At 39.5% G+C, this 26,032-nt stretch overlaps 2 protein-coding genes across 2 annotated transcripts; one reads left to right on the top strand and one right to left on the bottom strand.

The window, feature by feature from the left end:
* The first annotated feature begins 1,197 nt into the window (after window positions 1-1,197).
* Window positions 1,198-6,931, top strand: tmem276b (transmembrane protein 276b). The gene is made up of 4 exons (XM_040134296.1): window positions 1,198-1,594; window positions 4,888-5,001; window positions 6,303-6,440; window positions 6,684-6,931. The coding sequence occupies exons 1-4, from the start codon at window positions 1,198-1,200 to the stop codon at window positions 6,929-6,931; spliced, it is 897 nt and encodes a 298-aa protein (XP_039990230.1).
* Window positions 6,932-12,443: 5,512 nt separating this feature from the next.
* gas2b (growth arrest-specific 2b) lies at window positions 12,444-25,085 on the bottom strand. The gene is made up of 7 exons (XM_040135322.1): window positions 24,863-25,085; window positions 23,488-23,597; window positions 22,527-22,668; window positions 20,872-20,935; window positions 18,494-19,064; window positions 18,276-18,383; window positions 12,444-12,650 (listed from the first exon to the last, which is right to left on the bottom strand). Exons 1-7 carry the CDS (start codon window positions 25,083-25,085, stop codon window positions 12,444-12,446), a joined length of 1,425 nt encoding a protein of 474 aa, XP_039991256.1.
* Between the last annotated feature and the right edge of the window lie 947 nt (window positions 25,086-26,032).

The raw sequence follows: 26,032 nt of genomic DNA, 5'->3' as shown, positions 1-26,032 counted from the left end.
AGCCTTCCTTAGTCTAAGGACAGAAGGACAATAAACAACCACTATGTACACTGTAGTGGAAGACATTCCACCACGTGAGCTTGATTTTTTTTCTTTTCTTTTTTTTTTCTTTTAAGGCCTCATGTTTTTGCTCCACTCAGATTATACTCAGTTATAAACTGCAATAGGATGAGGAACTGGATCATCGAATCTCTTTAACAAACATTAACATTTATACTTTAGTTGAGTTCACTATTGACTATATATCTGTACCAGTAATTGATAGATAAAAGTGCGTGCAGATTGTCAGGGTTAACTAGGCCTTTATCCCAAACTGTTGTACTCAAATGTTCTTATTTTCTTTTGTCTTTAACATTCTCATCTTTTAGGTATAGCTTAGTATGTTTGTCTAAAACTTTTTTTTTTTTTTTTTTTTAATAGTCTGTTGCGCTTATGAAGGAAGTCGCTTAGAAGGATATAAGTTTGCATGACACATCAGTTATTTATTAATTCCTAAAATTATATTTTATATTCAGACATGGAAACATTGATATTTAGAATATAAATCTGTAATAGTCTAAGGTGGCACTCACCTAATAGCCATTAGGTTACGTGGCTGAGTCATAAAATCCACAATAAAATCACTAACAGCAACTCATCATTTATAGCAACCACTTTGTTTTGCTGCTGTTCAGGAACTCGCAGGCTATTTCTAGGTAGGGAAATAAATTATTATTGATTTTTTTTTTTTTTTTTTTTTTTTAAAGATTAATTGCATATGATTAAATCCCCCCCTCCGCTGCACCTGTGTTTTACATGTTTACCAAAATCCAAAAGGTGACCATTCAAGCATCACAAATGACCACTCCCCCATGGCAGAGCACATTCCTGTCTGCTCCCCATCCCGCAACAACCTGGAGGAGAGAGAGCGCAACTACATCACTGCCCCTGCCGCCTCCTCACAGCGTTGGTCGCCATCCATCCCCTCTCCTCCTGTACCATAACAGATGGTGGGAACAACATTGCATCCACCGGGTACCACAACAATAGACCGCAGCATCCAGTCCAGACGACACTGGCCTTGCACCATCATGCTCCCAGTGCAGGACCGCGTGAGGCTGTGAGTGCCGTCGTGATTTATTTCACGCGGTACCACCACCGCCACGGCCACGGAGGAACCTTCTTGCGACTGTTTGGGCTCTCCATCGAGCGGGGAAGATGGCCGCTATGAAAATATTAACCAGCACAGGGCTCTTCTTGGCGCTCTGTGCGCTGGGGCTGCTCGCCATGGCGATTTGCACCGATTATTGGTACGAGACCGACGCGCGGAGACATCGGGAGCGGTGTAAAAACTATGCCAACAAGAGGAACGACCCCGGGTACATCTACATTTCAAACCACAACCTCCCCCTCCAGATGCCCCCAAAGAGCCTGGAGAGGAAAGGTAGCGGCCCAGATGCTGCTCCTCTCATCAGGGCGAAGCGGCACTTTCTGGCCGCAGCGTCTGCCATGGAGTCTCACTGCAGTCGGCAGTTTAACTCCACCATCTCCGGGCTCTGGAGGAAGTGCCACCGGGAGGGGTTCGACCTGGAGACCGAGGACCTTATTAACAAAGGTAAACAGTAGCAGCCTGAAGCCCGGCTTGACTTGTGCGCACCAGGCCGTGAGGCTCGGCGATGAGCTCACGCCGAGCCTGACACAAACACAGGATCACCCAGAGGCCCACGCTCTCCCCCACGTCTGCGTTTTAAATGCTGTGGTTATGAAGCTAGATAAGGATGTCTTTCCTTTCTTTTATCTTTTTTTTTTTTTTTTAATGTAAAGCTTACGTCTCCCTTTCTTGATTTGTGAATTTCGCTGTCCATGGTGCTGAGTGAACCTCCTCTTGCTGAGTCCCTCTCTTGAGATAATGGCCGGGTCTCGTTTGCTCCTTCTCTTGTCTGAACCCGCTTTGCATCTTACAGGAGACTAAACAACATCTTGTGAAGGTTCATGTCAATCGGGGGTTGGGGGGGGGTGCAAAAGAAGCTGGACCGTTGAGAAAACGGCAGAGAAAACGCGACGGTTAGAAGCCAAGTCTCAGGCCTCGCTCATTCATGCCATACCTGGTCCACACAACAGGGTCGAAAAACTGAACAGATACACAAGGAGCGGAGTCTCACTCTGTCGGAAACATGGGCGTCAAAAATTGCTGTTGTGATTCCAGCTGTCAGAGTAGACATACAGTAGATGAGCCTTCATACATCAGTATACCGAAAACAGCCCCCATGCACGTTGTTAACGGTATTAGTTTCTCTTCCAAGCGTTAACCGTGTTGTCTCAAAATCCATCTTTACCTAAGGAGAGATAATGATTAATGCCACAATTTGTTAAGTTTAACCGTTGAAATCTGCAAGGTTAACATCACAAGGTCTAAGGCTCTGAAATTAAAAAACCTTTTACAGTGTGACGTCCTCAGTTCTGATTTTCAAAAATCACTATATAGTGACAACAGTGTACAGTTGATGTGTATTAATTGTAGTTACATACATAGAATAACCGGTTGTGTTTTTAGCTGAGAATACCCCTCAGTCCTACAGGGGTAGACTTTATGAAGTGAGCACCTTACTCCATTGCATGTTACCTTTGTGAAGCTTGTTGACATTGTCCCAGAGAGGTGTTGATTCAGTCCTGTGGTCATTATAAGGTTGTCCTGGACTGCATACAGTCCAAAAATACAACTGACTGTCTCTTACAGATTGTGTGAGCAAAGAAATAATACTACAAGCTTCACAAAAGTAAGGTTTGTTGCAGTGCTACTATAGTCCATATGAATTGTACATGTGTGCATGATATTGTGACCACACCTTGACGGCTCCGATTTGACTGAGGTCACAACTGCAATGTATTTGTCTGCTACTAACAGCGCTTGCTACCACTAGCTCCTGCACTTCTGGGTCATTCAACGTGCTGAGATTCACGCAGCTAGAATGGAGGTGCGGATTAGAATTTGCCCACGCTGCGAGTATAATGAAATCCATTTACAGTACTATTAAGTTTAGTCGCCCCAGAACTAAATACTGTATGTAATCTACATAGCCTCCAGTGATAACCTGACGACCTGCCCTGGGTGTAACCCCCCCCCCCCACCGCAACCCTAAAAGGATAAGTGGTAAAGCTAATCGATGGATGGATGGATCCACTCAGCCTTTTCTTCTCAAGATCATATTTATTCATTTTCAATAATTATGTTTAGGGCAAATATTGGCGTTGATATGAAAGCAATTTGATATCATATATTAATACTGTTTTCACAGGCGGCCACTGGGTTGCCAGAGCCGGCATTACACAATATATGGACTAGTAACTATGTTTAAAAGAGACTAATAACAGTTAAAATAAAACTGAAAAAAAGCATAAAATTATCAGCTTTACTCGGTCACTGCCATCTTCACTACACTGAAGTTGAGTTTGTACATGTATTGGTACACATGCCAAAGTGATATGCCATTTAAATCACCCAAATAATTTAACATCATATTAGCTCCGACAAAGCTTGTTTTCAGAGCCGTACCTGCTACTCAAATAACCTCCGTGTGAGTATTGTCACCAGTTTGAAAGCAGGTGTAAATAGATAGTGAGATCCAATGTCAACGGTCAGATGTCTTTTAGTTTCCTGATTTTTAACGCGTGATTTGTTTGAAATTATTTTTCCCAAGTACTGCAAATTGTGAACTTTGATGGGGCACAGGTGTAAAGGTGTCCGATGTTTGCCTTATCGTGACTACAGCCTCGATGATCACAGTGTTGACAGCAGTGATGTCAGGAACATTTCTGTGTTAAACAAATTCTGCTGTTGTGGACAGATCTAGCACTGAGTGTGGATCTTTGTTTGTTCGTAGCTGATATGTTTTGGAGCACGTGTGTAGCGCTGCGATGATATGTTGAATCCATTAGTAGACTGAAACTTAACGGCAACTATTTTGATAATCAATTAATCATTTCAGGCTTCTATCAAGCCTCAACGACTAACATTTGCTGGTTCCGACTTCTCAAATGAAAAATGAATTCAAAATGAATTCTTTGTGTTATATGCTAGTGAACTGAATATCTTTGGGTTTTGAACTGTATGTGCGTCAAAACAAGCATTTTGAAGACCATGGGTTTAAAATTTTGCGAGGTAGCCACCATTTTTCTTGAAGTTAAATTTTCCTTAACATGAGATGAACAATTTAAACTGCATTTAACGCAGCTTTTTGTATCATAACTTAAGATCAGAACAAGGCTTTGACATAGACGGTATGAGAATTTTCTGTAATTTTATTATCTATTTTTTGAAATTTTATTATAGAAATAAAACATTTCCAATGCCTATATTGATATATTCACCAAGCACTGCACACTAGTTTATAGAAATCACAGTTTTTCCCTAAATTGTGAGAAACTACTAAAACTATCATAAGCGATTGTTGATATTTCTTTCCATATGGAGCATGGAGTTGGATTGCATACTTGTTAACTCCATAAACCTTTTCAATCTGAATGTGGCTAATTTTGAATACAGTTTACCTTGCTGACCTTCATGTGAATAGGAAGAGATTCAGTTCAAATTAGAACAATTAAGGTTCTGTATGTGGCCTTTGGTTGAATAATACATTATTCCATATTGTTTCCTAATCCCCCCTTAAAAACAATGAAGGAGTGGTTGGGAACATAAGGTTAATAAGGCCAACTCAGTTTATTAAAACTCAGTGAGGTTGTAAAATAAATATGAATCTTTTCTACTATGTGTACCTTATTTCTTAATCCCACAAGTGGAGCAAAGGTTCAGAATGAGATTTTTACTTAATTATCTTGTTACCTCTCTCTGCTTGTATTAAGGATAATAATGCTCCAGTTATAATTGTGTCCATCATTTTTCTTTGCCAGGAATAATTCAAAGATGTACCCCAGTCAAGTATCACTACTCTTCGTCCATCCTACCAAGAAATTTACCCATCAACATCACAAAGACCATACGACAGGACGAGTGGCACGCACTCCGTAAGTCTGAAAGTGTTTGCCTGTCTTCGTGGAGTTGGTTGGACTGATAATAGTTACTGTTTTTTGCATTGTTTTTTTATCCACATTTATTTTTTCTGCTTTCTGCTCCTACTATATTCAATTAGCAGACTATTTGAGCAATAAAAAGAGAAAAAAAAAGAGGAGGTAGAGAAAATCCATGAGCTACCATCTGATAATGGTCAATGTGTCATTTTAAGTCTCCACTTAAAGACTGTATCCTCTATACACGCTCCCTTTGCAGAGGTTTAGTTGACTCAGTGTTCTAAGTATATGTGAAATTGGCGTGCCTCTAGGCACAATTTTGGGTCCTATTTTATTTTCATTGCACATGTTTCTCATAGGTCACATTATTCACAAACATAGCTCTACCACAGGCACTCTGAGATATTCTGGAAATCAAAACAGTTTTTTTTAAATCTTGATCTTGAACCTTTTTTTTTTTACCACCCGATCTAATTTAAGAATTAATTCCTAATATATTTCTAGGAATTTTCCTGGAAAGAACTATGTAATTTGGCACTAAATAATTAGTACAAACCTTCTTCTTTTAATAAGTGCAAAGCAGGTCAGCTAGACATTCAGAAATGTGGGATTTATCTACATGGAAACATAAAGTTCCATATAAATAAAGAATTTAGTTTCTAATAATAAATTAATAATGAATGAATATATACTTTGGTTCAATTAGAGCATTTATTTCAAAGACATTCCTATTTTGCCAAAAATAACACCAAATTACGAAATTCCTTTCTGTAAAAAATCCTGGAAAATTATTAGAAAATTACAGATGCATGCAAATAAGTGTTACCCTTATTGGCTTCCAGTCAATTATTTGGCATAGGCTTGAGCATAGTCGAGTATAACTAGAATAAGCTTAATAATAGTGTCTCTTAAAGCTGACATCAGGTTGTTGGTTGGGTTGTTGCATCACATCTTCTATACAATTAAAGTAAGAATATATTAATTTTTAAGTTACCTGCTTGGTGAAAAACATTTTAGTGTGTTAGACTGATAGTAGAGTGATAGTGTGATGCTCAAACACCAGCACTGGAGTTCGAGGGCAACGGATTCCAGCTTTACCACACTGCAAAATAATTTCTTACATTCACTGACAAGTAATATAAGAACAGCACTTTAATTTTCCTATCGGTTTCTTTGAGCATATTGTGACCACTTCTACATTTGTCCATTAGATTAACCTTTCACCGTAATCACCAGTTTCATTGTTCAGCACCTGTTTGTTACAGTTCACTTGGTGACGATTTCATCTCTGCCTGCAGATCTAAGAAGAATGACAGCTGGCTTTGTGGGCATGGCCGTGTCCATCATTCTTTTTGGCTGGATCATTGGAGTGCTGGGATGCTGCCAGCAGCATGACCTCATGCAATATGTAGCTGGGCTACTCTTTCTCATGGGAGGTACTGTGAGAGCCCATATGCTTGCATCCACACACACACATGCAGGAAAAAAAATCCAATTTTATTCCATTTCTGTATTTATTTGGTGACAGCTGAGAGCATCTTTGGGTTACCAGGAGATAGTAGATCAATGTTGTGCAGTAACATGATTCCTGTCATGCAATAAGACGCATTGCACACTGGGAGTTTAGGAATTTAGTAATCAAAGTGGAACTTCACTGCTTGTCTCCTCTGCTCACACAGGAACGTGCTGCATCATCTCCTTGTGCACATGTGTGGCAGGAATCAACTTTGAGTTGTCCCGCTACCCCCGCTACATGTACGGCCTCCCTGAGGACATTAGCCATGGCTATGGCTGGTCCATGTTTTGTGCCTGGGGGGGCCTCGGTCTCACATTGCTGGCTGGTTTCCTCTGCACCTTGGCCCCATCCCTGAGCACGCCTTCTCGCACGACGACCCACAAGCCAAGGCAGGAGAATGGAACCGTGTGACAGGACCGAGGTGTTGTGAAGCGATCGACCCACCGAACGCACAAACCACACCCTTCCAACCTTGATGTGCAACTCTGAAACAGTTTTTGTCTAATCACCATCTCACACCACCTTCGACATTGCCGTCCCCCTTCAGTGTTTTCAGTGTGCCTGAGTTGTGACAGAAGGAGCAAAGTAACGACAAAGTTCACACATCTAATCTCGAAAATCCCAGAGGGACCTCCAGGAACAGCAAGACTAACACCTACGTAACATATGACTCTCACAGCACAAGTTAGAAATTTTTTTTGGTTCAAATTTTTGACATGCTGACTTCACGGTGATCTAAAGGTGACTGTTTTCTCTGAAGAGAATTTGTCTTAAAATGGTGCTCTCTTAAATACATAAAGCCACATACACTCCCACGCAGCACACATGCTCGCACACCCACACACACACCCTCACACAAGCTTTTCCACACATGCTCAGTTAGTCTGGATGAATCATGAGCGAAATCCTCCAAAAGAAACAAACATACAAATATCAGGCGTCCTGTCCCCATTCCTCTGTCAGTCGATTGATGTGTGCTGTGTTGTTGTTCGTAATGAAAAAAAATATTGCTCATCTTTAGTGTAGCACACTTACAGATATTAAACATAAGCCCCGGGGATAGAACGTCTGCAGCATCTGCAGGCCACAAAATGGATCTAGCAGCGTGATCAGTACGATAAAATATACAGAAGTAAATTTGCATTGAAAAGCAAATGGTTTAATGCTTCTTTAAAGATTCGATGTGTACAAATGCATCTCTATGTTGATCCAGATCATTGTTTATGTAAAGTAGATTTTGAATAAGAATGTTTGTTTTCTGTCTGTTTAGAGGTGATGGTGGCTTAAAGTATGGAGAAGATAAAGACTGACTGGATTGTGCTAAGGGAACTAATCCATTACGTATTCAGCAACATGAAGGTATTTTGTGGTACGAAATGAAAAGAAGCGAGAAGTAGAACAAAGCATTAAGTCACAGTAACTGCTGAGCTGTGATATAAAGCTGCTGTGCTGTTACTGCTCTGAAAGACCCCGTTGTTTGCTGACAGCTGAATTATGACATGACAAGTGCATAACAAGAAACCAAACTTCGGAGGACGTATTTGATTACTTCATTGCTTACCTTTAGTATGGGTCAGCCGTTTTGTGTAATACTCCGAATACAAGCAAGTTAGGAATTTTAAGGAGAAAAAAAAAACAACCCAACTCCAGTGATTCCACATAAAAACGAAAGCACAAGCTGTATACCCAGTCCTCATCTACGCTGAATAGAGTAACACAATAACATGACACAGTGGTGGAAGGCCCAAGTGTCATCATTTCCTGACTAAAATCTGGCTCAGTACTGACTGAAAAAACAAAACCAGCAGAATATGGAACAATATGGAACATAATTTGATAACAGTTGTTCTGTTTTGTTCACATGTGGGTTAGATAGCACAATCAGTACAATCATGTTTCATGACATTTATTTCCAATCAGCATGTAATACAGTTTACACACTTACGTATCATGACAACCAAACAAATGACATGAACAAATTTCAGGAAACAATAACGTGCCAGTAGTCTGAATCAATGGCTGCTACTCAAATTAAGACATTTCAGTCTTCTGTACTTTTATGATTCAATAGTTTGATTGAGAATGCATTAGAAAAGCACAAATAGTAATTCAGACTTAAACTCGCAGTCCCACAATGCAAGGCACAATATGTATATACTCTGAAAACAAAACCAAAACTGAAAAATAAAGGGCAAAATGAAATAATAAATCCATTCCAGTTTGACTGATCAGTGGAACACATCTCGTAACATTTCTTGATCAGTAAAATCCATATTTATTGTGTACTAACTTACAAAATGGTACACTATATATCATGTGGTATGTGATGGGAACATGGGAATAATTAAATTTTTCTCGGACTTTTGAAATTCAACTGTCGGATTAGAAATGCATCAAAATCTGGTGTCGAAAAAAGCACAAATAGTGATTTAGAAAGGCTCTTGACTACAGAGACGTACATTGAAAGCTGTGATCCAAACACACTGTATACTCATTTTGTGTTTTAACTGTAGTGCATTCACATTCGGAAAGTGACAAAATGTAGTACACTTAAATTCAAAAGTATCCATACTAAACTGGCTTGATTTTTAGGTGTTGTTAATTGGGTTTATTGTCCAGCAATTGTAAAAGCTGATATATTTTCTTATGTGGACAACAGCTGCATTTTTGAAAACAACAAAATAAGAGTAAAAATAAAGTAATAAATTCTTAGAAAAACATTTTTGATTTGAAATTGGAAATGCAATTTAATATTATCAGCTGGACTAATGTGTGGTACACACCTTTAATTGTGTGTCATTACTACAAATCAGTAAAATACACCAGTTTTGTGTTCTAACTTACAAAATTGTACACTACATAGTATCTGGTATGAAATGGCACAATGTAGAGGGTTTTAAAACAGAGTGTAGTAGGAAGGGCTTCAGTTTGTTCAATGTAAACAGAGAAACTATTCTCCTGATAATAACTCACAGCAGCCGGTTTTCTGTTTAGAAATTATGATTTTTTTCCCCCTCCCCCATAAATGTTGATTGCTGGAGATGAGTCATGAGACATTCTATCAGCTTTGTCAATTAACGTTCTTAGGAAAAAAAGGTGTTAAATGTGTGTTGACAACAGTGTATGTGATGTTCAGTCCTCTCACCATCACCACTTTCCTGAAGTCAAGGAAATTAACTGAGGCATGATTGAAAACTGTATCTTCAGCGTCTTTTTGAATCTTTGCACTTTGCTGGGTCTCATAAAAGTCTGTGAACCTGAAGTCTGAGCAGGTGTAGTTATACATTATATGTTTGCGAGACCGCATATGGGAGCAAAAGATGATCGGAGCATGTAATAAGCACCCTGTTGTGTCTTTTGCAACGAGTTTGGGTTTATACCAAGTTGTGTGTTCAGGGTCAGTCGGTCCAGGCTCTTATTGTGAAAATATTTATGCCAGAAAAAAAGGACATGCCATAAGTATAAAAGTATTTATCTGTATGGTCATTACACTGACATTTGAGTCAGTGTATTTTCTGACATCCTAAGATACACAGAATGCAATGCTGTTTTTGTGTTTTGGTTTTGTAAAGTTTTAAGTTCACACCCAAACTGATACACAGTAATATAAGCATTACTGTAAACAGTAAACTATAATGTGTAAGTACATGGTGCAAGTACAATGTGTTGTTAGGACTGAAGCACAACTGCACACAAATCAAGTTTTTTTTTTCTTTGTGTGCGTGCGTGCGTGCGTGCGTGTGTGTGTCTGTGTGTGTGTGTGTGTGTGTGTGTGTGTGTATTATAGGTGGGAATATACTGACTTTTCCAGTACTGATGTGCCACCACTGCACACGTGCAGGACACTGTCAAAAAGTATTACGAGCAAAACTTTTAAAGCACATATTTACACCCCCATATCTCAAATTGTAAAATTCAAGTACACAAACTCATAACAATGTCTGTATTTTAAAACTAAGAATTTGTCACTGATTGGATTGTGCTTCAATACAGAAGAACGGCAGCACACAGTAGCAAGATTTACAGAACATTAAAAATGATATACTTTAGAGAATGAATGAAAGGTCAGCACAGTGAAACAATGCATTTGAAATTGTTGTAAAATTCCTCTCCAGTGGCAACTTCCTGTGCTTCATGAGGAACTTAGAAATGTACCCTGTGCAATGAGAGATGCCCTGTGAAAACGCCACCATTTAGAGTGGCACTTGTTTGAGTAGCACAGCTATTATTTTCTACAAGTCATTTATACTGGTTTAATCCACTGCAGATGTTATGTGGGGACTAAAAAGACATTACAGTCTTGCATGATCTCATTACAGCTAGTTTCTTTCAATATATTAAAAACTTGTGTCCATTTTTAATTAATTTATTTTACTGAAATAAAATATGTAATTACTAATGTGTTGTGACTTTCAGTGTTTACATTTGTGCCCAAATTCTGCAGTTTTGCTCTCCAAAGTTGCACACTTTTCTGTGCATCTTCCCCACTAATTTTTCCTTTTTCTCTATAAAAAATGTAATATGTGACTCTCTTTATCTGTCTGATGGGGCAACAGAGAGTTTTGTGCTGTTGTATCTGTGGACATGAGCTATTTTATGGAGTTAAAACTAAAAAAAAAAAAAAAAAAAGTCCAGTTCAGCTAAGAGATGAACGTCCTTGAGAGGTAAGACATGATCAGGTTGTAAACGTACTGTCCCCCCAAACAAGCATGGAGGCGAGGCCTGGCCTTTTGTCACTTAGGACATGGTGCCATCTAGAGGGAGGAGTTGATGTTTTGTGCCTTGGCCTCTTGAAGGCTGAGGTGATAAATTCACTGCTACAGGCCCATAATGGACAAGTACATGAGAAACAAGAAAGAAACAATGTATTAAAAAATACATGTAATACATTATATATTGTTTTGTAATACATCCGTCATGTATTACAAAATATGAAGTGAATGACAAATTATGATAAATAATATTAAAACAAAATGTTATAAACCGTAATTTACACAGGGCTGCGCAAGATTTTTTGTCCTTAGAACAGCACTCAAACATATTTTTTTGAAATAATTAAGTTTATTTCAAACAGAAACAAAAAGACATTTTATCCAGTAAAATACAGAAAAAGAATTCCATGCATTAAAAGTCACTATGCATAGATGTTTAAGACCACTACTCAAACTGCTGCTGGAAATAAGGCAACCAAAATACAAAAGCTCAAAGATACATATTCAAACTACAGTTCCATGATACATCAACTCATATCTGTATGTTTACCAACTACACTACAATAACACAAGTCACAGTACAAAATGCATAACTTAACTCCTCTGACATTATTGCATAAAGCACTACACAAAATCTTCCTTGAAAGAAAATGTGTTGATGATGATAATATGGAAGTTATGAAATACAGTACATAACAACTAGTGCTGCAACTAAAGATTATTTTCATTATTGTTATAATTTCTCACAGCCCAAGATTGTGTATTTATATTGTTTGTTTTATTCAAACAACAGTCCAAAACCCCAGGATATTCAGTTTGTGATCATGTATGCCAGAGAAAAGCAGCAATCCTCATATTGAAGAAGCTGGAATCAGACAACTTTAGGCATTTTCTCTTGAAAAGTGACTGAGACAATTCATTGATTATTAATTTTCTGCTAATCAACTAATCATTGCATACATACAGTCATGTAGCTTCACTGCCAAGTTGTTACAGGGGATTAGATAATTGATACAAATAACAAGACTGGTGAGAACCAGTCATATCTACAAATTTTAAATAGAAAATGTTGGAATGTTTTTTTTTTACATTTGACATAAAAGGGACTTTATCTATATCTTCAATCACTGACCTTGTACAGTTTGGTCTTATTAAGCGAGTGTTCACCATGGCTGACTGGAGCCAGAAGCAAAAGCAAGCAGTTTGAGAGTCTACTTCTTGCCACGGTAATGGGCGCCAACCACCATGTAGCTGTCAGGCGAGATGTTCAAACTGGGTGGCTTCGCTTTGTACCTACAGACCCTGACCTCAGATCTGCCGGCCGGTCCTCCTCTGCAGGGGTCATGTTTCTGCAGGTAACTTATAAAGGTCTCCCAGCCTCCGCCTACACGCACCATCACATGGCGCTCGTTCAGCATCTGCAAAGGGGACACAAGACACTACAGTCAAGACGGGGATTGCTAGGAAACGAAGTATGCATATATTTTCTGGCTGGGTTATTGCCAGGATGTGTATGAATTTCTCAATTACATGAAAAAACAGTAGTGAACACAAACACACACACAGCAGTCTGATATTTACGAGCTTCTCCTGCATGTGTAGCTCTGGCTATGAAAGGCAAATGATCTCTCAGATAGCTTTGTCAAAATCTCATTAAACCAAATGAAACTACACCTCATGGCACCAGCTGAGCACACGCACAGGACTAATCCACATATGAACATGCAAACACACACGTGCAGTGACGCACAAAGGCACACCAACACAGATCAACAACACAAACCACCTAATAAGCACTATTTTAAATAAAATGACTACTGTACAACCAGTCTTTTAATAGTAGTTGCAGAGAGGTCAGTTGTATCTGAAACAACACATCCTTCACAGACAGCCATCCTTACAGCTGAATACCAACTGCTACCATGGCAACTACTGCCACAATATAAAGCCTGGAAAAAATGAAAGGAGAAATTGAGATGAGTTCAGCACAGATCCTCAACTCCCAGTGGACATTAATATTCCCAGGAGATCTTTCCTGTCAACACCGGCCCACCCCCTCTTGCCTTATCACCAATAAACCCTTCATTATGGAGCCATTAAGAATGTGATAATACAAGCAGATCTACTTTTCTTATGTGTGTGTGTGTGTGTGTGTGTGTGTGTGTGTGTGTGTGGGGGGGGGGTCATGTGCGCATAGGAAGAAAAATCAATGGTACAAGCACGGACACACGCAGGCGACACAGGCAGCTTTACAGGAACCTCCAGACGTGGTCCGTCTCAGCTGTCATCCTGCAGATTAAAATGTTGAGGTTGACAGGGGTCAAGTCTAACATCCTGAATAAACCAGTTTCCTGTCAGATGTAGAGGGAATATCATTCTGACTGGTCTTCATTCTCGAAATTCCCAAAGTAAATAAGTGACCAAAACTATAGAAATGCAATCCAGCATTAATTATCAGTTCCAATTAGATGTGTTTTTTTTTCCCCAAAATTTATTGTCTGTTTTTTTATAAGCTAGTATCCCCCAGTGTTGCTATATCTGAACTGTTTAAAGTAAATTGCTCATTTCTCTTACTAGCTAATAAAATTTGTTACAAATTTTTATGACGTTTTTTTTATTATTGTTCATGTAACTGTTTTTATTAATGCTATGTGTCACTTGTTGGTCATTTGGCTTCGTTTATGTTGTTTTTTGTATGCTGGTTGTCTGATTGTTTGAATATGAATGTTTCTTGTTCTCACATCTCTGCTACCTGTTCAAATAAAGTTACGCTAGAAACCGGCATATGTCTTTGAATTTATGATTTTTGTATTTCCATAGATGTTTTCTACTCTATAATATGCACCAGAACACTTTTAAAGCAGGAACATATGTTACCAACCCATATACCAAACTGATGATTTAGTGAAAAAAATACAGCCAGCGTCTTTCTGTATTGTAATATTCTACACAAGCCCTCTCTGTAAGACAGACTCCTGTATTTCTGTCTCTACAACGGCCCCCCTCCCTCTTCAGGTCTCCGCACAAAGTGTGCTACATCTGCAGCTCATAAACTACCGTCTGGATTCCCCTGTGTCCTCCCTGGCAGCTCCATTGACTCCCGCTCTCCTTTCCTGCTGAAAGATGCATGAGTGTACTCAGGGAAGAGGAGTCGTTTCAACACTTGCCAGTAGGAGGCAGGCTTTAGCCACATCCGCTGCTTTCGATGCTGTTTTGGAGCCCAGTCAGTCCTTTGTCAATTTACAATTAAGAGACAAACTCAGGAGCTTTACAGGGTATAGTATAAATTTTACTGCTAACTTTCTTTATTGCAAAAGAGATCTGAATCTTAATGAGACTACCCAATTAGATAGAGGTGATATGTACTGTATGTGTAGGCTGTGTGTTTCACACACCATGCTGTTTGAGAACAGAGTTTTTCCTCATCAAATCACAGGCCAAAGGATAGAGGTTGTTGTAGGCTTTACAGATTTTAAAGCCCCTAGAGGCAATTAAAAAAAAACAAGAAAAAAATTTGGTCAACATAAATACTATGATGGGCTGACGTAAAATTTTGTACACACATTCATGGTACCCAGAGGATGAAGCTTGGTGACTTTTGTGATCCTCGGGTATTTCCTTTAGTGCCACCACGAGGTTGACATTTTTGGTTTGGAGTGAATTATCAGCAACCACTGGAACGATTGCCATGGAATTCTGTACAAATATCCAGGGCCGCAAGACAATGTAGCCTGATGATTTTTTAGGCAATGTTTGTACATGTTCCCCTCTGGCTGAATTGCGAAAACTTTGGTCAATACTTTCGTTTAAGACTAAATACCTGCAAAACCAATGAAACCCTCATCAGCCTCAGCTGTTGTTTAGCTTTAGTGGTAATTAGCAAATGTTGGCATTTAGATGGAGATCAAAAAATTACGCCTGTTAAACATTTGCATTTTAGCATTGTGCCTGTGAACATGTTTGCATGCTGACGTTAGTATTTAGCTCACAGCACTACAGTGCCTTAGTACAGAGTTGCTAACATACATGTACCCTCTTAGTTTTGTTTATTCACAAGTACTTCACTGAGGTCTTGTCCTAATGTTTAAAATCACACCAGCTTTTTCTATGATTAACCATTTTATAAATGATTGATGTTTAGCAAGAACATTTTTGTGCTTTACTACTGGCATCATTTTTTAACTCGCCTGTGTTTTCACTTTTCGCACTGTAAGCCAGAGGTCAGTGTCACCTACAGCACAAAGACCATGACAAAGACCATGGAGCTTCTGTGGAGTCAATGTCTTGCTCAAGAACACTTGAGAAAGGAGGATGATGAAGGAGTTTTCTGGCAAAAGGCTTGGCTAAAGGCGAGAAAAACGATTACCTCATCCTCATTTGGGTGATTTCACTCAGCTATAACTAGTCTTCAAAACAAGATGTTTTTGTTTTACTTTTATGTAAATAGAATGATTAAAAAAAAACTGATATGGCATGATATTGTGATGTGTGTGAATGTCTTTTCCTACCATTGACACAGTCAGACAGCGTCCCCGCTGGAAAGCTGAAGGAGAGCCTAATTGGGTGCAGAGAAGAAAAGCCTTCCTCTTTTTTAACACCAAAGAATGGAGGAGCACTCCAGGGCCAGCATGATTGAATAGTCTCCATAGGGAATAGACAGGGGGGGTAGAACGTTTCCATGTTAGGAGGGGCGGTCATGCTCAGCCGCTCATTAACAAGCTGTCTGATTAAACCCCCTCGCTAATGACTTTGTCTCGGTAATCAATAGTATCTGCCCTTTAAAAAGGTCTGTATACATTGAATGGCAAGCTCTCCAAGGGGCAGCACAGGGGTTATCATGGTATATGGTAATTGAGGTCTATGGCGTGTCTCCCCGCACACATGTAGACAGCTGTTAGCTTCGAGGCAACGGATGGATTGCTGAGGTGCAGCGCTCTATTCACACAGCTGAGGTGCGTTTGCTTGTCAGCGGTGTGGAGAAAAAGGGAAGGGATTCTACACACTAGTAATGATGGCTGAAAACTGACAGGTGGACACAGTTTTGGTAAAACACTGTATTGTCTAGGCTGCATGGCGAAGGTGAACACAAAAGGTCAACTGTTGAGACAGTATAAGAAAACAAATTCTTGAAATACTGAAATATAAAATAACTAACAATGTGATTTTTCTCTTTCAACTACATTTAAATTTTTTGGCACTAATGCATTCTGCTGGACCTAACCTAATAACATATCTTGGTTATCACATCTTAATTGCCTCGGTTTTCTTTGATGCGGTGTTCAAACATGTGCTCCCTCGTTACTGACGGGTTCTGCTGTGGAGAACCAGGTGCTCTGTGACTTGAAGGGGAGTCTTCTTTTTTTTTTTAATGGGCAGTAAAAATATGCTGTCTCTCAGCCAGTCAAAATGTAGATGCAGCAAACTGACACTGACAGCATTGATTACCAGTTTAGGGAGTGGTGGGTCAATGGGGTTTTCAATACGATTAACAAAAGCATTAAATGGGTTTCAACTAGTGACCAATTAGCCACTACAGCTGTCATTCACCTCTGAGTGGCTGTTTGATGTAGAAAATATACACTGTGAACTCATGTCCCGTTTTCAGAGGGGTTTTAACGTGAAATCGTTATGCTATTCCCAATGATATGGTGTTTTTTTTTTTTTTTTAATGTACAGCATGTACCGTTTTATGGATTTATGGATAACGCATTACTCAGACAATATAATCTAATATACACTAAAGCTTTTATATTTTACTTTGTGTATACATAGTGAAGTAAAACCTTCTTATATTCGAAACCCTCCTCTCATAGATGGACTTGGACTCCCGAGTGGGCTGCCATTTGAGCTGCACACCACGGACATATCTTTGCGAAATCATTCTGAAAGAGCCGTGTTTGTTTTTCCTTCAGGTTTGAACTCTTTGCTGAAGGTCTATGTACTGAATAAAATCATTGTCAGCCCAGTCTTATCCTGACCATTGGTTGCCAAGCAACTCTGCCTCCCAGAAGGCCATTCCGCGAGCCTTTGTACAGACGCATACGGGTGGAGCACGACTCAGGGAGGCTGAAAGGCTCCGATGTCTCCATCCTAAATGATTGCAAATCAGTCGCTCTGACACAATGCACTTGTTGCTGTCTCAACTATTGATTAATGGCCCGAGGGCCTTCGCACCTCACATTTTATAATGTGTTGTAGCATCTATGATGCATCTTCATTGGATAAGCCATTTGATTTGGTGACAAGGTATCACAGTATCAAGTTACAATTCCACAGAGCAAATTTTACATGAATGTATCTAATTTTACATAGTCAGAAACAAGTGTCTTTGGTTTATCTATTTCAATATTTTAGATTATTTATTTCATATTATTTATATATTATTTTACATGTTAAAAAATATCAGCAGTATTAACACCAAACTAGTGGGGGAGGTGGGCTCGAACCAGCCTGGTCTTCTAGAAAAATTGTTTATACTACTAATTTGTTTTGCCTCTTATGTTTAGATGTGAAATAAAGTTGCTGCCTGAATTATGTTCACGGGCAATGTTTTCTCAGGTGTAGGAAGCACTACATTTTTCTAATGCGCACAAGCCATAGGGAGGAGGTCAGGGTGGATGGTGCGTGTACAAAGTGTAGGACTTTGAGCTGTGGTTCACATCCGAGTCCTGCGTATGGTTACTGTAGGTTTAGGCAACAGAGGGACTCTGGTTACGGTTAGGGAAGGATTGTGGTTTCTGGTAAATGTGAATAAAGTAAACACGATCTGTCTCGTGGACTTTTTCAGTATGTTTTTCAGTACAGTTTTGAGCACGTTAACCACACCGTGAAGAGTCTAATCTTGCATTAGATTCTAAAAATGAAACAAACAAAATATGTTCTCAGCGAACATTTTGCAGATACACCCAGTATCGATATTTTGTCAACTGGCAGATACGTTCATTAATAACATGTCCTCATTATGTATGTGCGTACTTTGTCCCTCAAAATGTAATTACTGTTGCACATTAGTTATTTAGTTCAGTTAGCATGAACATCCTTACTCGTATATACAGAACTTTATCCCCAACACGGTAGCAGCCTTTAGGTTGCTTCTCAACAAGGAACCTGGTAGTACAACTGCAGGGGGGATTTTCAATGATGTTTCTCACCTGGAACAGATTAGACAGAGAGAGGGGAGGTCAAGTACAAACATACAGTGTACACCTTTAACATCTGCAAGCTCAAATAAGATTAATTTCACTGGAAATAAAATACATACAATATCATCCAAAATGTTGTTGGTGTCTGTGCTCCTCCGGCTTGTGGCTTTGCTAGAGGATCGAGGGGTCAGGGCTGCAGGCGAGGAGGTGATGGGAGGTGTAGCTGTTGGAGTGTGGTTGTTTACTGATGTAGAGGAGACTTTGGCAGTGGATACCGGGGTTTGAACTGGTGAGGGTGCTGACAGTGGAGGTGAAGCAGGTGTGTTAGTGGTGCAGGACGATGAGAACAAAGGTTTTTGTGTTGAGGCTGTGGTTGTACAAGGGTTAGAGGCTGCGATGGAGGACTGAGGAGGGCATAAACACGTAGGTGCTGGGTTTGTTGTGGCTGATGGAAGATCAGAGGCGAGGGAGGCAGCGAGGGGTTCAGACAGACAGGTTATGCCTGGAGTGAGGGGTGCAGGTGGAGGAGGAGGAGAGGGGGCCGGGGGCAGGGATGACTGTGATGGTGAATACAATGATGTAGGAGGAAAAAAGGAGAGGGGCAGAGGGGATGTTGGAGATAAGCAACCTGCCTCCTCCCTCTCTATCTCTCTCTCCAACTTCACCAGCCCCGGAGGCTCCACTCCGTACCTGAGAGAGAGGGTTTAGAAAAATATATCAGCAATCGTAAGGATAAATCAATGCTAAATCACAGAGTACAGAATAATGATTCCCAACCAGGAGTACTTGAACCACAGGGAATACTTCTTCAGTTACCAGGGGGTATGTGGAAAGATGGTGCATCACTTCTCATGATGCACTAAGCTCCTCTCTCCTCCTCTTCCTCTCCTTCTACACGCATTCATATGGCATCAATGCTTGTTACTAACTTGGCTTCTTTTCTCTCCCGTAGTTTTGTGCTTTCTCGTCTCCCTCCTCTCTCTTCCTGTCACTTTCTGCAGGTATTTCTGCCCCTGGTGCTAGAGAGTCTGGATCGGTGACTGCTAACCACCGACTGCCTCCATGATCCTGCTCAACACCCACTGCTTCAAATATTATGATTATCAACTTTTATTATATTTAGTTTTATTAGTATTATTATTCACCCTATTATTATAATTATTAGTTTTATTATTAGTGTCATTATTGTTAGACATCTTTATGTTATGCATCTACTGTGCTATGCCCCCCCCCTTTTTTTCTCCCTCTCTCGCTCTCTCTTTCTCTCTCAACCCTGCCGGTCGAGGCAGACGGCCGCCCACCATGAGTCGAGTTCTGTTCAAGGTTTCTACCTGTGAAAAGGGGGAATGTTGGGTCTGTTGAAATATAACTATAAAGAGTACGGTCTAGACCGGCTCTATATGAAAAGTGCCCTGAGATAACCCCTGTTAGGATTTGGCGCTATATAATTAAAATTGAATTGAATTGAATTGGATTGAATTGAATGGGGAGTAGTTCAACTAATTTGAAAAACAATTTATTATTTGATTTAACAAAATATATTGACATATTGAGTCAGCCCTAACTGAACACCATGCACAGGAGTTAAGAGTGAGTGAAAACTTAACAAGTGAGCAGCAAATTTTAAACAATTATATAGTTCAAATAGCAAATTAAAAGTAAATGGTTTAAATAGTTTGATAAAAGTCATGGATAAATGGTTAAAATGGTACCTTAAAGTAATGGATAAACTGAAACAGTCAGCTAAAAGAAGGATCAACTGAAATATTTAGCTAAAAGTAACGGACAAACAGTTGAAATAGTTAGCTAAAGTAGCCTAATGGATAAACAGTTAAAATAGCTAAAAGTAATGTTAACGAATAATCAGCTGAAATACAGTAGTTAGCTACTAGCCATAGCATACACAGTATATGGCTAAAAATAATGGATAAACAGTTCAAATAGGTAGCTATGGTAGCTAATTGATAAACTGAACCGTTTAGCTAAGTTAAATGGTTTAAATATAGCTAAAACTAATGAATAAATGGTAAAATAGGTAGAAACTATGGACAGCCAGCTACAATAAAGTAGAATAAATGGTTGAAATACCCAGTTAGTGGCAGCAGTATAAATGCAAACCGACCTAAACATTGACAGTCAAATTGTATGAAAAAATTGCTGTAACAATATAAACATTTATATAGTATAATCAATTTAAAATAACTTCAAATGAACACATTCGGAATATGATGGGTGACGATTAGCTTGCTTGAGTTCATCTGTAAGGGGTTGTGGGGGATAGAAAAGGCCGATATAAGAGGTTGGGAACCACTGGAGTGAAGTACTGCTGCTTTACTGTCAGTTCAAACTGTTCAAGCCTGTCACATCATGATTGTTGTGTGGTGAAAATTTCAACCGACAGGAAATAGCACAGCAGTTTTCTACTCAGTGTGATTCAATTGTGATTCACTTTTCAGGAGCGGTACCATGGGCGGGGTAGTTACTTTTCTGTAGTTACCTAGCTGCAATCCGTCCCAGCTCCATCAGGCACAGGCACACCTCCCGAGGCTGCTTGTGAAGGACTTCACACAGCACATGCATAAAGCAAAAACAAAGGGGTTGGAGGGGCAGAAATGAAAACGTTACTCATCTGAAAGGAAAGATGTTTCCGGAGATAAACTTCTGCCTGTGTCAAAAGGGAACAGGAGCTACAGTCTGAACAGACAGGGCACAATTCAGGAGGTACTCTTGTCTCTATCGGGTACCTCCATCTTTGAAGCTGAATTCCTGTGGGCTCTGGACGTGCAGCTGAGTGCATGAGGGCATGAAAGCTTCATCAAGTCAGCCTCTCCTGCCTCCAGTCCACTATCTATGCATTAAAAGGGGGCCCCTATGCACTCAGTTTGGACCAGAAAAAGTCCTAATTAATTCATTTGTTACGATGACAATTAAATAGGCATGCATAAAGGCATGTGCCACTACATTATGTGGTGCAAAATTTCTAAACGACTGCCAGCATTCATTATTGAAATAAAATGTAGACAGACGAGCAAATGTAAATTTAAAGATGATGGTATTTTGTTCTGATTCATCTGTATTTGACATCCACAGTTTCATCATGGCTGCAGCAACAAAAAGAGGCAAGAGAAAAGAACAAGGATATCATCTTTGCCATCGTGTCACTGCGGCCGTAAACTGAAGCCTGTCAAAGTACGGTGAGTTTACCCTCCATGTCATTCAATTAGTCAAGTGAAGTAGGTTAGTCTGCCTGCAGGGGGGACGTATTGTTGGTGGGGATTAACCTGCACATTATCATTCTCACGCATCTGCCGCCTTGCGTAGACATGCGCAGTTAAGATCTGCATAGAGAAAAGTATGTTTAATGATTAAAAAAAAAAAACACGCCAGCATGGTGACTGTTAGCACATGATGCTCAGGCACACGGATCATACATCATACATACAGAAGGTGGTGGCGAGAAAGGATACAGGGAGTCTGAAAGCAGAGAAACATAAAATATATACAATATAGACTAGTTTAGATGACAGAAAGGTTTACTCCACAGGTACAGGTTAGTTATTTGAGTTTTAGGGGTAAAGACATTGTAAATCGCCAATTAATCTGAGAGTAGAACAATTGTAGAGAAATAATACAACTTAAAAGTAACTGCTGGTCCCAGCAAATAAAAAGGATTTTTTTTCGTTTGTTGTTTGTTTTTTTTTTGTTTTTTTTTACAAATGATGCACGATGTAATATGTTTGGCAAATAAGACACATTTTGCTCAGTCAATCACGTTTACTCAGACATACTCAGAGGGTCAGAGGTGGAAAAAAGACACTGAAAGGATTTGCCACTAAACACGACGGTACTGAAGAGACTGAGGAGGACTGGAGATTCAAGAAGACATACAAGGGACATAATGTTGTCACACAACAAACAGACTACAGTTGGAAACAGATAGACACAAATACATTGATGTCTAGAAACAATTCTTGTGACTTGTTATGTTATTTCTTCCTCAGTAAGGCTAAACTCAGTCGAAGGATTTTAGTCTAATCAGTAACATACTACAAGTGCTGCATGACATGATTCACTTGAGGCCATAAGGGGAAAAGAAAAGGTCACAACTCCTCAACTCCATAATATGAAGCGCAATCCCTGGTCTTAACTCACCCAAATCCTCAGATTCAAAAAGGTAAGCCTCATCAATGCCAATCTTTCGACACCAGTAAAGGAAGTTGGCTGTGTTGTCTCGGGCAAAAAATGATCCAGAAGTTGCATCAGCTCGCCAGTGGATCACTCTTCTTATAAAAGGCTGTAATTGTTTTCAGTGCAAACAAACATACAGCGGTTATTTCTGCAGTAACACATAAATGGATTAATGTTGCTTCATGTGTATCACGATAAACAATTCACAAGCCATCTGTAGTATTACAGCAGTGTTTAAATATAAAGACAGCGACAGTGGCGGTGAAAGCGGAGATATCTTCTTCTCTTATGCCAAGTTTTGGTTGTTTTTTTTTCCTGCATCGAGGACAAATCAAGAATACAATCTTGTCAAAACAAAACCTACTGTAGCAAGGTGAGGCTTAGTAATAGGAAACATGAACAGGTATGTACAACTACTGAATGCACCGACAGATATTGTCATTGCCAACCTCAGACCTGAACTGGTTTTGCAGTCAAATTCTCAGCAGGTTCTGTGAGCTTTACCTGTGACACCCTCAGACTTTATTGCATTTTCTTTAAACAAAGTTTCTATCAGACCCGTCTCCTGCAGTTCACCGATTCTTTACAACTGGGCCAAAACAGGTCTTTTTAAAACTTGCTTAATCTGTTGAGACAAAACTGACAGCCAATGTCAGTTTGTCAGCCTTATTATGACTTGTAAAGGTTTGTAGAGTCACAGCAGTAGAATAAAAGAATAAAAGCCTTCTGAAACGACTGAGCAGATTAGTTTAATATGATGGTAAAATGAGTTTTAAATTCATTAGTTCACTGCTTTTGTTGTGTTTTTCTGGAATTAAAATTACTTGAAAGGTGCGGTTTTGTGTTTTTGTGATTGCACAATTCCTTTCCTCTGTATTCCCGTTTGTGTCGGTTAATTTGTGCATGACTTTGTGTTGTCACACACCTTGCCATTGTTGGCATGGATCATCTTCTCCTGGAGCAGCTGTGCCAGCTGACAGAGGAGAACCCCATTATCCAACCTCTCCATCAGACTGTCTGCTGTGAGGTCCATACCTGAGGAGGATACACACACATGAACATTGAATTGTATACAGTAATTTGTAGTTATTACCGATCTCTTAGTACTTGATCAGTCCGAACGGATTTTTGCCTGGATTTTATGTTACTGGGCATCAAGAAGTTGCTACATTTCTTGCGCCGAGAGAAACTTGTTCAATGTAGTTCTCAGGAAGCGGGACCCTCCAAAGATGAGATCAACTCGGCATAATTTAAAATGAAATGAAGAGAAGAATTAGCTGAAAATGCAAAAGAACTGCTGATCTTACTGCGGATCAGCCAGTGGTCTCTCCAAAAACATTAACAAAGTTGAAACTACAAAATGTTTGTCTACCAGCTAAAAAACAAAAAACACCAATAAAACACCCTATTGACATATTTATCCCCCGTGTATCAGTTACTATAGTATCAGGGTTAAAAAAAAAAGTGTCTTAAACGCCTTGATCGATGAGGTGTCTGAAATGAGAAGTTAGACTTAACCATTTGCAAACAGATGTCCCATTCCTACATATGTATATAATAATATCTACATGCGCACTGCAGTTGTAATCACAAATATGCTACGAAATTATCCTGTTGAATACAAAACTTTAATAGGCTATTAAGAGGAAGGCAACACACTGCTTACCTTAAATCTCCTTTATATTTATAGATTGAAAAAATACCAAACGCAGCCACAGGAATGCTTCATCTGAGAGAAGAAGCTTTGAAGTGTCAAGCAGCAACACTTAGGTTTTAACTTTAAGGCAACACTCCTAACACATCCAACCTGGAGCTAATAATATCTCTTTTCTGCTTCCAAACAAATCACACTCACAGGCCAACAAGCTGTTTTCGGCGTTTTTTCGGGGGTTTTTTTGTAGTTTTTGCATCAGTCAGGAACTCATCATGTTGGAGTCTTGTCACTTTCCAGACACCCTCCAACAGGTTGTGGCATGTGCTCGCCTTTTATGTTTTCCTTCACAATGCAGTAAAGTGGAAGAAAACCTCCCTTTCTTTGGATTCCCTGATGGAGAGGTATTTCAAGGATTTGGGATAATAAGTAGGTTAATGTGCCTCTGCCTTTAATGTGACTGAAGCTTTTTCACCTTTTTCTTCAAAATAAAAGCCCCAGTTTCAAACCTAAAATGGTCATGTCTTTGTTGCACAAATTCAAAACACCTGTGAGTCCTCTGTAAAAGGAAAGTAATGATCCCAGTTTTCACTTTTACAGACTTAAACAAATTGCGTATTGGTTTTGAATTAAAGGACAACTGTCTCACCCATCATGGTGTTGAGCCAGAAGGCCAGGTCTTCTTTCATGGGCAGTAGGCTGGCGTCATGACGGTAAGGCAGCCACTGGTTGTACTCCTGAGGACTGGCGAGGCCTGGCCCAAAGTGCCTGTACTTTTGGCTAAGAAGACAGTTCATCCCCAACCCAGTCAGGTGCTTCGGGCTCAGAGGACTGTCAGGGCTGGTGTCCATCACTCCAACGTCACTGTCCATGCTTCAGCTCCGATCGGTCTTTGGCCTTGGTTACAGATGTTTTTGTCACAATTAGGGCATTTTGGCTTTGACTTTAGCTAGAAATCAAGAACTGCACTGGCTCAGCTGCACCCTGCCACCCGCACTCTGGTGAATCTACCAAAGCTAGGTATAAGACTAGACAGGAATGGTATGAGAATTGGTCTTCACTACACCTTTGCAAAATAAGACACATAACATTACAAATAAGGAGTGAAAAAACCAACAAATGTTATTGATGTGTAAACCATGGGGTGTTCTCCACAAATAATAACAAATAGTAATAGCTACTACAAGTGGGACTGAGAAAAGAATAAAAGAAAATAAAGTAAATAAAAATTAATATTAAGTAAAATCCCAATAACACTACAGTTTCATGTTTTATATCCTAATTGCATTGTAATTAAAGCTGTTTTGTATCCTTAACATTTTTTTTAAATATTATGATACTGTAAGCAGTGTAACGAGCTAATGAGCCAACTTAACTTAAAGGATAGGTTCACATTTTTTCAAGTCTATCTTAAAACATTACTCACATGGCCAAATGTGAAATAAGTTAAGTTGCTTAATCTTTCCTCCTGTTCATGTTGTCTGCAAAGAGATCCCTTTCTCCAATGTAAGAGATGCACAGCCCTCTTTTCATGCTAATATGCATTCATGATCACCGGTAGCTAATATAAGGCCTCAGCAGTCAGCAGCAAATCAAGCAGTCACAGTCTTATTCCCGCTTTCTTTCTCAGATGTTTTTCTTGCACTTTTGTGGAAAAAGTGATATTTTCACAAAAGATCACTCCCTGACACAATTGAAACCGCAATAGGGGTGTGCACTTCTCAGCCAGTACAGACAAAGGGAATAATTAAATCGACTAGCAACTGTTGAAGTGTAAAGCGCAAGGGTATGGGCATGTCAGTGATCTTTTAAAACTTGA

Source organism: Xiphias gladius, chromosome 1 (genome assembly GCF_016859285.1).
Source record: "Xiphias gladius isolate SHS-SW01 ecotype Sanya breed wild chromosome 1, ASM1685928v1, whole genome shotgun sequence".
Classification (NCBI taxonomy): Eukaryota; Metazoa; Chordata; class Actinopteri; order Istiophoriformes; family Xiphiidae; genus Xiphias; species Xiphias gladius.
The sequence above is the reverse complement of the archived record's forward strand: the minus strand, read 5'-3'. Positions and strand labels throughout refer to the sequence as shown.